We start from the raw sequence: 13725 nt of genomic DNA on the forward strand, positions 1-13725 counted from the left end.
AGGGACCTTTGAGGTCCCCAGGTTTAGCTGCTTACGCTGTAGTTGAATAAACTAAGGCCCAGAGAGGGGAGGTGATTTGCCCAAGGCCACACAGCATATTGTTCAGTGCTCGGCTTGCTATTTGGTACTGCTTTCCCTATGCTGAGTCACACCTGCCTCAGTGCCAGCCAGAGACCCTGCTTCCCGTCGCCGGCCATCCTCTCCCCACACTCTTCTGAGCTTTTGTCACCTTGTCCTTGACAGGACCCTTACTTACACCCACTTCCGCTCTTCTCTTGTCTCCTCTACCCATCCCATTGCTGTGCAGAAGGTATTATGGTTGGGGGTGGCAGTGGGGAGAGTCTGATAGCTGGACCCGTCCGGAGGGGCCCTTGGAGTGACTTGAGCATGGAGCATCGCAGGGACCCCAGGGGTGCCAGGGTAAACAGAGCTGGGAAGTGTGGAGAGGGCCGGGCCCTCAGAGTCGGGGCAACCTTCCAGGCAGCGGGGATGACAGGCCCTAGCCAGGCTGTCCCCAGGGGCTAGTGATTTTCCTCTTGAGGGCAGGCCATTTGCCTGACCTTCCACTCACTCTTCTCATGGGCAGGTCAGAGTCAGGAACCCCTCCTCAGCTCTGCACTCAGCCACCACCCCTTCCTTCCTGGAAGAGGCCAGCTATGAGGATACTCTCAGCCCCCTGTTGGAGCCCAGACCCTGAGAGTCATGGTCACCTACCAGGGCCCCACCTGCCTCAGTTCCCCTGTCCTGTGCCTCCAGTTCCTGGAGTTGCTACTTCCTCCGTCTCTGAATTCTTCAGCTCTCAGCCCCCCAACGCAGCCCCATTCCCTGGCCTGCTCCTTCCCCTCAGGGTCTGGCTCTGCCTTGCTTCTCTGTATTAACCCACGTCTCAGTGCTTCTCTCTTTTTGGGATTTCTCCCAACATCCCCCAGGCTTTGGGGTGCTCCTGACTCCTGGGAATGCCTCTCGCTTGGTTATCCAGGGCCTCTAGCTGCCCAGGAACCCTGGAGACCTAGTCTCTGGCTGGCTGCAGTCCCTCCCCATCCACCCCAGGGCTGACCTCAGGGGAGCTGAAAGTGGCAGTGCCGCCCTGGCCATTTTAGAGGGGCCCTAGCCAGGTCTGCGTGCCCGTGCGTGCCTGTGCGTGCCTGTGTGTGTGCGTGTGCGTGTGCGTGTGTGTGTGCTGCACTAACCTGCCGCTTGCTGACTGAGGTTTTTGTCTGTACACAGGCGAGTGAGCTCAGGGGGCCGCCTGCGCTCCCCGCCGCTACCCTCCGAGCCGCGCCCCTGTCTCAGGCACCTCTCGGACCTCGCTGTGTTTCACTGCCTCCTGCCCACAGACCCTGCCGGCCCGGACCCTGTCCCAGCCTCCCCTCCCCTCCCTACCCATTCAGCGTCCTGGGATAGCCTATGAGACCCCATGGACCCCTCACTCCCCAAGTGGACATATGGCTGGGCAGGCTGGGAGCCCCCACACGGACTGAGTGCCAGAAAGGGGCAGCCATGAGGGGTATCAAAACCAACCCCCAGTCTCTCCCCAAAGGGGAGCACCCAGCGAGTGCATGTGCTACTGCTTCTACAGGCCCTGTCTGTCTTTCCGTTTGTCTGTCTGTGTGTCTGTGACAGTCAGGGAAGGATGCCTCTGAGCTGATGTGGGGTGAGGCAGAGGGGGAGAGGACAGGGCATGGCATCTGTAGGACAGAGGGGCCCAGAGGGACAGGGGGCTGTAGACAGGGGGCTCCTGGTGGGGGCAGATCACTGATCATTCCAGAAACGGGTTTCAAGTGGCACAACACTTTATTTCACAAGAGACCAAAAGCCAGAGGCCTCTGGGCCCTGTGCTGAGGAGGCCTGGCTGAATCCTGGCCCTGGGCAGGCTTAGGGCCCGTTTGGGGCTCCCTTGTTCACTGTCAGAGTTGGGGATGCTCTGTCTGGGAATGAGGGTGTTAGCCAGGCTTGGTACAGGAGTAGGGGCCGGCTGCAGTGGGTGTGGAAATACTCGGAAATACCTGTTTCTTAGTTCAAATAAAGTCCAGTTTGTACCCAGCTGGTGTGCTGTGTTTTTTTTTCCGCCGCCGTCTCTGCCCTTATGTGGCCTTCTCAGTATTCATGCCCTTGATTCCCTCCCGCTTCCTCTGAGTTCACCCTTTTGGCCCATGTGGGATTGCCATCCTGAAGCCAGGCCTGGGAGCTCCTTGCTGTCTTGGCCTGCTGGGTGGGCGGGCTTTCCCTGTCTCCAAAGGAACAAAATGCATCTCTCTTCTCTGTGTCTGTCTGTCTCTCTGTGTGTGTGTGTGTGTGTTTCCCTTGCCCCATGTTTCTCTGCTCCATGCGTGCCCTCTGTGGCCGCTTCCCCACCCCCAGCACACCCTGAAAGCCGGTCCCTGGCCGTGCTGGCCCCCCTGCAGGACGTGGACGTGGGGGCCGGGGAGATGGCGCTGTTTGAGTGCCTGGTGGCGGGTCCTGCCGACGTGGAGGTAGACTGGCTGTGCCGAGGCCGCCTGCTGCAGCCTGCGCTACTCAAATGCAAGATGCATTTCGATGGCCGGAAATGCAAGCTGCTCCTCACCTCTGTGCATGAGGACGACAGTGGCGTCTACACCTGCAAGCTCAGCACGGCCAAAGGTAACTGCCCACTGGGGCCCGAGGGCTGCCATGGCGCCCAGGTACTGGAGGGAGGGGAGTGGAGGTGGAGGAGCTGGGTGCAGAATAAGACGCCGAGAAAACGGGGCTCTGCCTCCTGGGAGAAGAGCAGTGGGGTGGGAGATAGTGCAGCACACTTGCTTGGATAACACCAGCGTTTGAAGTAGCACCTGACTCAGCATGTTCTGTATGAATGTTCGCTGTTTTTCCTGTCGGAGCCAGTTACTGAAGTATACCAGCCACACCTGGACTTGGGTTCCAGTTCTTGTCCTGCCACATACCAGCATGTGACTTTGGACAAGTCACTTCATCTCTCTGAGCTTCAGACTATTCATCTATAAAAAGGGATCATGATAATACCTACCTCCTAGGGGGATGGGTGGGACTAATGAGGACTAATGTATGTACAGAACAAAGCACAGACCTGGCAAAGGGTGGCAGCTAATAAATCTCCGCCATTGTCATTATTAATGACGTCTCTGACCTGGCCCCGTCCTCATTTGAAGAGCTGGGATAGTGCCTCACCCAGTTGTGGTGATGGGCACCTAAAGGTGATCCCTGTAAGCAGGAACAGTCAGGTCAGCATAAGGGGCCATTATTTCCCCCAGAAGATTCTTTGTAGGGTGGTCGAGTGGGGCAAAGGGGCATTTACTCTGGGTCTGGAGTCGGGGTGAGGGAGTGTGGGCATGACCAGGGTGGGCAGAGGAGAGTTCTAAGGGTCAGGGAAAGGGGTGTGGGGGAGGGAGTGGGCCCTAAGCTCAGCCTTAGAGCTGAGCTTGGCAGGATGAGATGAGGAGAGGAGAGTCAGGCCGGGCCCTGGACTCATGTCATATCCCCAGGCCCCGTGGCAGCCTTCCACCCACCCTTGATAACCCTCACCCTCCTGAGATGGTCCAGTCTTTAGATCTCGCCCTGCTCTGGTGCCCTGGAATGTTGCTGGGCTCTGCCCAGGCTCCGGCTTCTGGCCCAGCTTCTTTTTCCTGCCCAGTATGAGAGCAGGACCCTTGAGTTGGGGTGCCTGGGGCATGGTGTTCCCCACCCCATTGCTGACCCCTCCCCACCAGATGAGCTGACCTGCAGTGCCCGGCTGACGGTGCGGCCCTCACTGGCGCCCCTGTTCACACGGCTCCTGGAGGACATGGAGGTGCTGGAGGGCCGCGCAGCCCGCTTCGACTGCAAGATCAGCGGCACCCCGCCCCCCTCTGTGACCTGGGCTCATTTTGGTATGGCTCTCCACCCTGTAGATGTTTGGGGATCCCCCCAAGGGCCAGAGGGCGGGGTCCCCAGCTGAGGCTGCTCTGTCCTCCTGCCCCTCCCTGCCCAGGCCGCCCCGTGGAGGAGAGTGAGAACTTGCGGCTTCGGCAGGACGGGGGCCTGCACTCACTGCACATTGCCCACGTGGGCAGCGAGGACGAAGGGCTCTATGAGGTCAGCGCCACCAACAGCCACGGCCAGGCCCACTGCTCAGCCCAGCTCTATGTGGAGGAGCCGCGGACGGCGGCCACTGGCCCTAGGTACTGCCTGGGGTCCCTGGGGCTGCCAGGGGTGCTTCTGTGGTGCCCCGGCCCTGTGGTGGGAGGTGCGGCTCTGGGCCTCTGGGCAGCTGTGTACTTCTTCCAGCTCGAAGCTGGAGAAGATGCCATCCATCCCCGAGGAACCCGAGCAGGGCGAGCTGGAGCGGCTGTCCATGCCTGACTTCCTGCGGCCACTGCAGGACCTGGATGTGGGACTGGCCAAGGAGGCCATGCTGGAGTGCCAAGTGACCGGCCTGCCCTACCCCACCATCACCTGGTTCCACAATGGCCACCGCATCCAGAGCAGCGATGACCGGCGCATGACACAGTGTACGTGTCCAGGAGGGGACCCTAGGGGTGTCCCCTCCAGCACCCTTTTTGCTTGCAGTTCCCTCTCCCACCTTTGGGTCTTGCTTTGCAGTCTTCATTGTGCCTGGGAGAGGGGAGCACAGAGAGGCTATGAGGCCACTGCCTCCTTCCTTGAGCCCTTGAGCTCACACAGCACCCGTCAGCTGGGTCACCAGTCTGGGCCTTGGTGGCCTGTTAGCATTTACTGGATGGGCAGTACAGCCTGCTACTGACTGCGGGCAAGTTACAGGACCCCTCTGTGCCTCAGTTCCCTCATCTGTGGTAGGCTTGTGGTGAGAATTGAATCAGTGAATGCATGGAAAGCACTTAGGGCAGGGCCTGGCCAATAACAAGGGGTCAATAAGTGTTACTCTTACGGGTACCGCGGTTGTTGCCACCATCAGCATCCTTGTTGATAAAGCGCTGCTGCTCACACCCTCCTGGAGAAATTCTAGTGAAAAGCCCAGTGTGGGCAGTGTCTGGTATCAAATGGATGCTTGGTCCGGGGTTGGTAAAAGGCAAATAAAGAAGAAAGAGTGGGGAAAATACCTAGGAACGTATTTGGGACCATGTCCTCTCAGCCTAGGATGTTTTCTCACGGAGTATCTTAGTTCCACCCTTGAGGGAATCTGAGTCTCCTGTGAGAAGGTCTACCTCCTCCCCACCAGCAGTGCCACCCCGTGACCTGTGATGGGCTCCTCTTCTGGCTGCAGTGTGACAAAACTCACCTTTACTAAGCCCTTCCTGAGTGCCAGGCCCTGGGTGCTTGAGGCCTGACAGGGATGATCTCACCTTCCTCACCACAGACCTGTGAGGCAGGTGCTATTATCCCTGTTTCCAGATTGGGGAACTGAGGCTTATAGAGGGTCAGTGACTTGCCCAAAGGCAGACAGGAATGGCGTGACTCTGGTGTCCACCTCCTGACCAGGACGTCCCCTTTTGCCCATGCCTCACTCTCCCCTCCCATCTCCTGTGTCACCACCGTGGCTGTGACCCTCCCCTCAACCCCTTCCATGGCTGTCTTTGCTCAGCCCACAGGCTTCCTGTCTATCATTCTGCCCTGAGGCCCCGGGTGGGTGTCTGTCTCAGGATCTGAGCTGGCGTCTCTGCTTCTGTCTGTATCTGGGGTCAGTGGCAGCCCTGGGCTTCTCTTCCCGTATAAATAGTGTCAGCAGAGATAAATGAACCAGTGATTGTTCCATGCAGAGATAATCGCTAAGAGGAGGGAGGGGTGTTTGGGGATGGCCCTGATGTCAAGGAAGGAGGACAGTGCAGGTCTCTTCCCCTTCACATCCCCCCGGGGATGGCCTCCTTACCATCATGCAGGGAGCACAGGGTAGGGAGACAGCTTCAGAGTCAGAGGGAAGCAAGTTCAGGCTGTAGCATCATCATTTATTAGTGGTATGACCTTGGACAAGTCTGTTAATGTCTCTGACCTCACTGGTAAAATGAGGATAATTTTGCAGGGTTGTTGAAAGGCTTATGGAGAAAAAAATGCATGTGAAGTATCTGGCATGGTCTAGCCATAGTGCAGACAACTCTTCTTGTAATTTATAATCTAATGTACTTGGCACTTAACTGTATGCAAGGCGTCAGGTTCTGGGCTTGGCAGGACAAATCAGCTGTCTTTAAGGAGCTTGCAGAAGGCATGATACGTGCAAGAAAAAAGGAAGGACCACCCAAAGCAGTCTGGGCTGGGTGCTGGATGTCCTGGGGAGGGAGTCAGAGATGGAGGTATAGAGGGGACCAGGGGCACAGACAGGAAGCTTCCCAGGACTGCCACTCACTTGAACTGCAACTTGAAGGAAAAGGAAGCCTTAGATAAGAGAAGAACATTCCAGAAGGGAAGAATTTTGTGAGCAAAGACCTGGAGTGGGAACTCATGTGGCTTGTTCAGGGACCTGATGGCAGGTCAGGGTCAGAATGTGGAGGAATAGCAGGAGACGTGGCTCGGTGGGAGTTTGGGCCGAAGGCTTTGGATGCCACCTGATTGGCAGTAGGTGCCATTGAGGTTTCCAGATCAAGAGGTAACATGCAATGCAGACCACACTGGTGGAAGCTTTCATGGCCAGTGGCCTTGGGGATGGAGAAGAAGGCACTTGGGCACAAAGTCTTGTCAGAACTTGGACATGGAGGTCATGAACCCTGAGAGATGCGGAGATGAGGGGCAGTCAATGGGGTAGGAACCTGCAGAGGGTGAATTGGTATGGGAGGAAGATGAGAAGTCACTGAGTCTGAAGTGCTAGAGGGACAGGCAAGAGGGGCCAGGGCTGTAGGTGTGGACTTGGCAGCCCGGACCTAGAGTTTGCTGCATGATGGACACCCTTCTTGTGTCTGCTCTGCTCCTTGTAGCAAGTGGGGGTGGATGGCCAGGCCTGGGTGGCATGGACCCATCCCCCAGAGTATGCCCCTAGCTCAGGACAATGTCATTGTCCCTCCCCCCCAGACAGGGATGTCCATCGCTTAGTGTTTCCTGCTGTGGGACCTCAGCATGCCGGTGTCTACAAGAGCGTCATCGCCAACAAGCTGGGCAAAGCTGCCTGCTATGCCCACCTCTATGTCACAGGTGAGGCAGGTACCCTCCTGGTCAGGTGCATCCACAGCCCAGCCTCTGGCCTGCCCACACGCTGGGCAAGGGAGTGGCTTCCACACCAGCTCCCTTCCCCTTGGTCCCCTGGGGAGCCATCTGGCCTTGCCTCTGCCCCTATGACCATGTCCCCAGCCCCCAGCCCATTGCCCCAAAGCTTGGTGGTCCTGCGGGGCCATGGGGCCCTAAAACCCAGCAGACATTCTATGTGTGGCTTTCAGATGTGGTTCCAGGCCCCCCAGATGGTGCCCCGCAAGTGGTGGCTGTGACTGGGAGGATGATCAAACTCATGTGGAACCCCCCCAGGAGTCTGGACATGGCCATTGGTGGGTCTGGACCACACAGGGATGTGGGTAGGGATGGGGGCGTGGACAGGGCAGTCTTAGCCAAGGGAACCGAGGGTGGGCAGGAAGGGAGAGCAAGGCCCAGCAGGGCACAGGGGCATAGGGGCATACAGGTGAGGGGTGGGAATAGATGGAGCACTGGGAGCATGGCCAGGAGGGGCTTTGCTGGTCCCTTCTCCATGGTGGGTGAAGCTCCGGCTCCAGGTCAGGAGAGGAGACAAAGTGGAGGCTGCCACATTCCCTTCTCTTCTCAAAGGGAGTGGGTGCTTGGGTTGTGATCCTGGGAAACCCCTCTCCTTCCCTGGGCATCTCTTCCTGCTCTGTGCTTCTCCCTACCTCAGGTAGCAGCAAGGAATTGGGATTAAGTCAAGCTCCCCCCATGCCTGTAACTGGACCCCACACCTTACACCTCATTGGCTCTGAGCCTGGCCAGGCCTGTGGTTGGGCAGGAGCAGATGGGGGACAGGCAGAAGCAACAGGAGAAGCTGAGGCAGGTCCTCAGAGCAGAATGATGATGAGTTCCTGGTTCCCAAGTCAGCTGAATAGGGACAGAGGGCACCCCAGCAAGGCCCATCTCTAGCAGCTGCCTTCCCCCCAGACCCAGATGCCCTGACCTACACTGTGCAGCACCAGGTGCTGGGCTCGGACCAGTGGACAGCGCTGGCCTCGGGCCTGCGGGAACCCGGGTGGGCGGCCATGGGTCTGCGTAAAGGGATCCAGCACATCTTCCGGGTCCTCAGCACCACCATCAAGAGCAGCAGCAAGCCCTCGCCCCCCTCTGAGCCAGTGCAGCTGCTGGAACACGGTGAGTCGGGGGGTTCCTGTGGGGTGGAGGTGGGGGCAAGAGCTGCTAGGCCAGGGAACTGGGTGTCCATGGAGGAGATTCCAGGGCTGATTTGGACATGAAAACTACGGTGGGAATGGGATGGCTGGCTGTGACCCCTACTCGTCAGAGTGCTTCCTTCCCACTCCGGAAATAGCGCATGCAGTGGACAAGGCTGAAGCTCTAAGTCAGACCAGCTGGAGGTCCAATCCCAGCTCTGCTGCCTACTGGCTGTGTTCCCCTAGACAAGTTGCTAAACACCTCTGAACCTCAGCTTCATCATCTGAAAAATGGAGTTTGCATGGTGATTGGGAGGGTTCAAAGAGCAGTGGGTGCTGAAGATCTGGCGTCAAACCCAGCATAAAGCCAGCCCTCCTCCTCCCAGGCCCGCCCCTGGAGGAGGCACCCGCCGTGCTGGACAAGCCAGACATCGTGTATGTGGTGGAGGGACAGCCTGCCAGTGTCACCGTCACCTTCAACCATGTGGAGGCCCAGGTCGTCTGGAGGAGGTGGGGCTCTGCCTTGCATGCCCTGTGCCTCACATGAGGCAGCCCAGCTCCAGGTGACCAGGTCTGGATCCTGCGTGACCTCCCTGTCGTGTGTCCCTTAGCTGCCGAGGGGCCCTCCTAGAGGCCCGGGCTGGTGTGTACGAACTGAGCCAGCCAGATGACGACCAGTACTGTCTTCGGATCTGCCGGGTGAGCCGCCGGGATATGGGGGCCCTTACCTGCACTGCCCGCAACCGCCACGGCACACAGGCCTGCTCAGTCACACTGGAGCTGGCAGGTGGGTGACAGCCGGCCTCCTTCCCTCTCCTCCCTCTGAGGCCCACAGCCTTCTCCTCATACCCCGAGGGATACACACCCACCTGCCAGGCCTAGGTCTCCCCTCTCAGGGGCCATTTAATGGCCACAATAATACCAGTCCTAGCCACAATAACAGTAATAGTACTAATAAAGATATTTATTGAACACCTAGTATGTGCCAGGCTCAGTGCTAATTAGCTTACATTTATCACCTCATTTAACATTTCTGTCAACCCTGGAAGATGGAGTCGGTTATTATCCCCATTTTACAGATGGGGAAACCGAGGCTCAGAGATTGTGCTAAGTAATAGGCCTAAGGTCACATAACCTAATCAGTCAGGAGCTGGGATTCAAGGCTAGGTGCCCTACTCCAAAGCCAGACTATGCTGTTAGCTCCTGTGTTAAACACAACAGAAAGTAGAACCTCAAGTATAACAAGCCGGGAGAGGGTCCAAGTCAACTTAAAAAAGAAAAAGGCCCAAGTGAGCTCATCTTATCACCAGACTCTCAGCTCTAGGGATCCTGGCTGTTGCCTTTTTGCATAAGCCTCTTTGGCGAGCCTCCCCATCTTTGCAGTGAGGACCTTTTAATAATTTCTCCTTTCAAGATACAGTCTCTCAGGCCGTAGCATGCATTAAGTAGTAATTGTCTTGTTTTCTGGTTTGTTAATTAACTCTAGACATATGTAACTGCCACTCAGAACTTCGGATCAGCATGAGCTAAACAGTGTTACCTGCTGAGTAGATAAGGTTCCAACCAAATGCAAAGGAAGTGACATTTTAGTTAACACAGGCCATCGTATCATGGGGTAAATGTACATTTTCTGGTGCTTTAAAAAAAGTCATTGAAGTTGGCTTAAAACCTTCTGATCCTTTGACCTTCATAGACTGACCCCTGCCACTGCCCCCACCCACACCCACTCCCCACCCCCAGCAGACTAGGACCAGATTCCTAGAGAGCAGGGCAGGCAGCTTTAAACTAGAAGAGAGGTGGCAGTAGAGTGTGTGAGGAGGAGATAACGGGGACCCTACTGGCCCCTCTGTGGAGGGTGGGTAGGGAGGGGCTGCAGGTGATCTGGGCCTCTGGTTTCCCTTTTATGTGTCTTCCCCTTTGCCTAGCTTCCCCCTACCCCACCCCAGCACTTCCTACTCAGCCATCACTTTGCTCCTTGACAGTACCACCTCCAGGACTCATCTTTCTTCCCAGATATAGGAGGAGACTCAAGGTTTGGGGAGGCCCTGGCCACCAAGAGCCCTGCAGCGGGCCTGGCTGGGACAGTAACTGAGGGAAACCCTGACCCAGCTGGCCAGGGCTAGAGCAGGCCTGGGGCTTGGATCTGCACCCCCTCCTGCTGTGCCCCACCCCCTCTCCCACAGGCAGGTAGAATGGCCTCTTTCCTCCACACCTGCCCCACTGATGCATCTTCCCTGCTCCCAGGATGACCTCCCCCTTTATCTGCATAAAAGTTGAGCTATGTGCTTGGACATGAGGTGCTCCCTGCCCAGCTTTTCCCTGAGTGCCTATCTCTCTCACTCCCCTTAAAGCCAGGATCCTCAAACATGCTGGGGGAGGGCACCAGAACGTCACAGGCTTCTCCGAAAAGCACAAGCACGTTGGAATATGTATTTAATTCCATCATGAGAATTAGAAACTGCCTTACCAGGAAATACCACAAATGCATGATATGTGTAGAGAATAAAATCAGTCGCATGTGGGAGAACTAAACCGAGAATCGGTACCCGGTTATTCATCTTGCCAGCTCCCAGATCGTAGAAGTCCCCTTAAATATTTAAATAAGATTCAGGGAGAAAACTTCAAGATAGAGGCAATGCCATCCGTGAACTTGATTCAGGGTCACAGACTGAGCCACCTGCAAGGCCCAGGACAGGTAAAGTCAGAGAAGCCCGCAGTCGGACTGTGCAGAAGGGCAGCCACCCACAGGGGGCAGTGTCCGGCCACTCCTCACCAGCGCATTAATGCAGTGAGGGAGGCAGCTCAGGACAGCCAGTCCTGATTTTCCAAGAGAGGCAGGAAATCCAGATTTCTTTTGTGTGTAAAAATCTCCTAATTTCGAAGCTGGCAAAAATACTGAGATCCAAACAAAGCAAGCCTGCATTCCCTGGCTTGGGTTTTCTGAGATTTGGAGAACATCACATTTGGATTTGTAGAGAGAGCACTTGGTCCAGGCAAGGAACTCTCATGTTCCCGGGGCCGAGTCTGAGAGTCCCAGGGTGGGATGCTGGGGCTCTGGGAGGTGGGGGGTTGTCTGGTGTTATGGCTGAGCCAGTTGCTTAGGGAGGGTTTAGAGAAGGACTGAGGAGGCAGGCCCTTGTGACCCCAACGTTCTGTCCCCCTCCCTTCCCCACCCTAAATCCTGTGTGTTTCAGAGGCCCCTCGATTTGAGTCCATCATGGAGGACGTGGAGGTAGGGGCTGGAGAAACTGCTCGCTTTGCTGTGGTGGTTGAGGGGAAACCACTGCCGGACATCATGTGGTACAAGGTCAGAGGCTGATGGAGTCCTAGCTTGGGGCTGGCCAAGAGCCTAGGGGGAAGGGAGGAGGGATTTCCTGGGGCTGTGGGAGGGATCAGGGGAGCCAGGACAGAGAATAGCAAAGGAGCTACCAGAGGTGTGGTTAGGAGGAGGAAGTGGCACCCAGAGGTGCTGGTGACACTGGCAAGGGTTTGAGGAACCAGAGGACCATGGCAGGGTGGGAAGAGGGGTTGCAGAACTATTCATGAGAAATAAGGGTGGAACCTATTCTGGGTCTGAGCAAGGCCCCTAGGGTGGAGATAACTGGGACCTGCGGTAGGGGTGAGACTGGGTCTCTGGCATGGAGCTCCAGCTGAGTCCCAGGTGGAGGTGAAGCCAGGCCTGGACTGGAGGTGACAGCCACCTCTGCAGGATGAGGTGCTGCTGACAGAGAGCAACCACGTGAGCTTCGTGTATGAGGAGAATGAGTGCTCCCTGGTGGTGCTCAGCGCGGGGGCCCAGGACGGAGGTGTCTACACCTGCACTGCCCGAAACCTGGCTGGTGAAGTCTCCTGCAAAGCAGAGTTGGCTGTGCACTCAGGTGGGCTGGAGTTCAAGGCAAAGTGCTCACCCAGGAATCTGATGTGAGCTCCCAACCTGGCCCTTCACTCCTGACCACCACATCCTCCAGCCCCAGCACCGCTGCCTCGGGCCCCCAACATTCTTGCTTCTCTTCTGTGTCTTCTGTCTGCCCTGCCTGGGCCAGTCTATGCTTTCGTTCCTTCCTGCCCTCCCCACCTAACACCAGGCATCTCTTTCTCAGCTCAGACAGCTATGGAGGTGGAGGGGGTCGGGGAAGACGAGGAGCAGCGAGGAAGGAGGCTCAGCGACTTCTATGACATCCACCAGGAGATTGGCAGGTGTGGGGCTGGGGCAGGTGCTGTGTCCGGGGGCTGAGAGAGGCTGCATCTAAGTCTCAGCAGTGTCTGATCCCCATCCTCTCCCTGTGTCCTCACCCAGGGGTGCTTTCTCCTACCTGCGGCGTGTGGTGGAGCGTAGCTCTGGCCTGGAGTTTGCAGCCAAGTTCATCCCCAGTCAGGCCAAGCCAAAGGCATCAGCGTGGCGGGAGGCCCGGCTGCTGGCCCGACTCCAGCATGACTGCGTCCTCTACTTCCACGAGGCCTTCGAGAGGCGCCGGGGACTGGTCATTGTCACTGAGCTGTATCCTAGGGCAGGCTGGGCGGGTGGGGGACACACGGCCTGAATGACTGATCATTGTAACAGCCAATTAGCAACATGACTTACACTTTACAAAGTGGTCCCATTGACAATTGGGAGTTCTGAAGATGTCTTATAAATTCTTTAGAATGGAGTCTGGAGGCATATGTGTGAAAACCAACATTTTTTTATCTTAAATTTACATAGCACTTAATGTGTGCCTGGCAGTGTTCTAGGAGTTTCAAAAATATCGAGGTAAGGGGGCTGGGTGGTTGGCTTTGTCACTGCCCCTAGCAGGGTGACCATGTCCTATATATACCAGCCTCCCAGTCTGCACTGTTAGGACCCAAACCTCAGCAAAATGACAAATTATTATGTGTCATAGACCTTCTGGGTCATTCTCAAATAGGGGCAAGAAGTTCTATAAACAGTCAACAAAACACTGCTCCACCTTGATCCTTCTAGATACTTCACAGGGTGGGCGAGAGGAGTGTTATCCCTATTTGACACCACAGGGAACCTAGATTCAGAGAGGTTATATGACTTGCCTGAGATCCCACAGCAAGTGAGAGTCCAAGCAGGGCTGTCCCAGATGTCAGGGGGAAGAAGGAAGATGCAGTTGCTAACTGGTATCAGATGTGCTTTAAGGGGAAGGAGAAGCCTGTGCTGAGCTAGGACCCAACCTGAGCTCTGTGGGTAGAGGGTGCTGCCTAAGGCGGGCCCAGCTGTTGGCACTGGTCACTGTTCTCCTTGATCTGGGACATAGCTGCACGGAGGAGCTGCTCGAGCGAATGGCCAGGAAAGCCACCGTGTGTGAGTCTGAGGTGAGGGCAGTGGGTGGCAGGGGCCTGATTGCGCACCAGCATTCACCCACCTGAGCTCCGAGACCCAAGGGGTGCCTCCTGGGCATGCCGTCTGTGCCCACAAATAGGCGGGGGTTGTGGTGGAGAGGAGTACTGTTAGGCAGGCGGCAGA

At 56.6% G+C, this 13725-nt stretch overlaps 1 protein-coding gene across 3 annotated transcripts in view; it reads left to right on the top strand.

The window, feature by feature from the left end:
• Positions 1–13725, top strand: part of SPEG (striated muscle enriched protein kinase) — a 48227-nt gene that overhangs the window by 20090 nt on the left and 14412 nt on the right. For 2 of the 3 annotated variants that reach the window (XM_072961718.1, XM_072961719.1), the window contains one exon: positions 1228–2043. In XM_072961718.1, the coding sequence (XP_072817819.1) occupies positions 1228–1235 (8 nt within the window). In that variant the 3' untranslated portion in view covers positions 1236–2043. Of the gene's footprint in view, positions 1–1227; positions 2044–2361; positions 2623–3704; positions 3864–3964; positions 4155–4260; positions 4485–6948; positions 7069–7310; positions 7416–8031; positions 8239–8641; positions 8766–8866; positions 9043–11449; positions 11563–11964; positions 12134–12355; positions 12453–12552; positions 12754–13516; positions 13575–13725 lie in introns of those variants that run through there. The other variant, XM_072961717.1, reaches the window with a different exon arrangement.

Source organism: Vicugna pacos, chromosome 5 (assembly GCF_048564905.1).
Source record: "Vicugna pacos chromosome 5, VicPac4, whole genome shotgun sequence".
Taxonomy (NCBI): Eukaryota; Metazoa; Chordata; class Mammalia; order Artiodactyla; family Camelidae; genus Vicugna; species Vicugna pacos.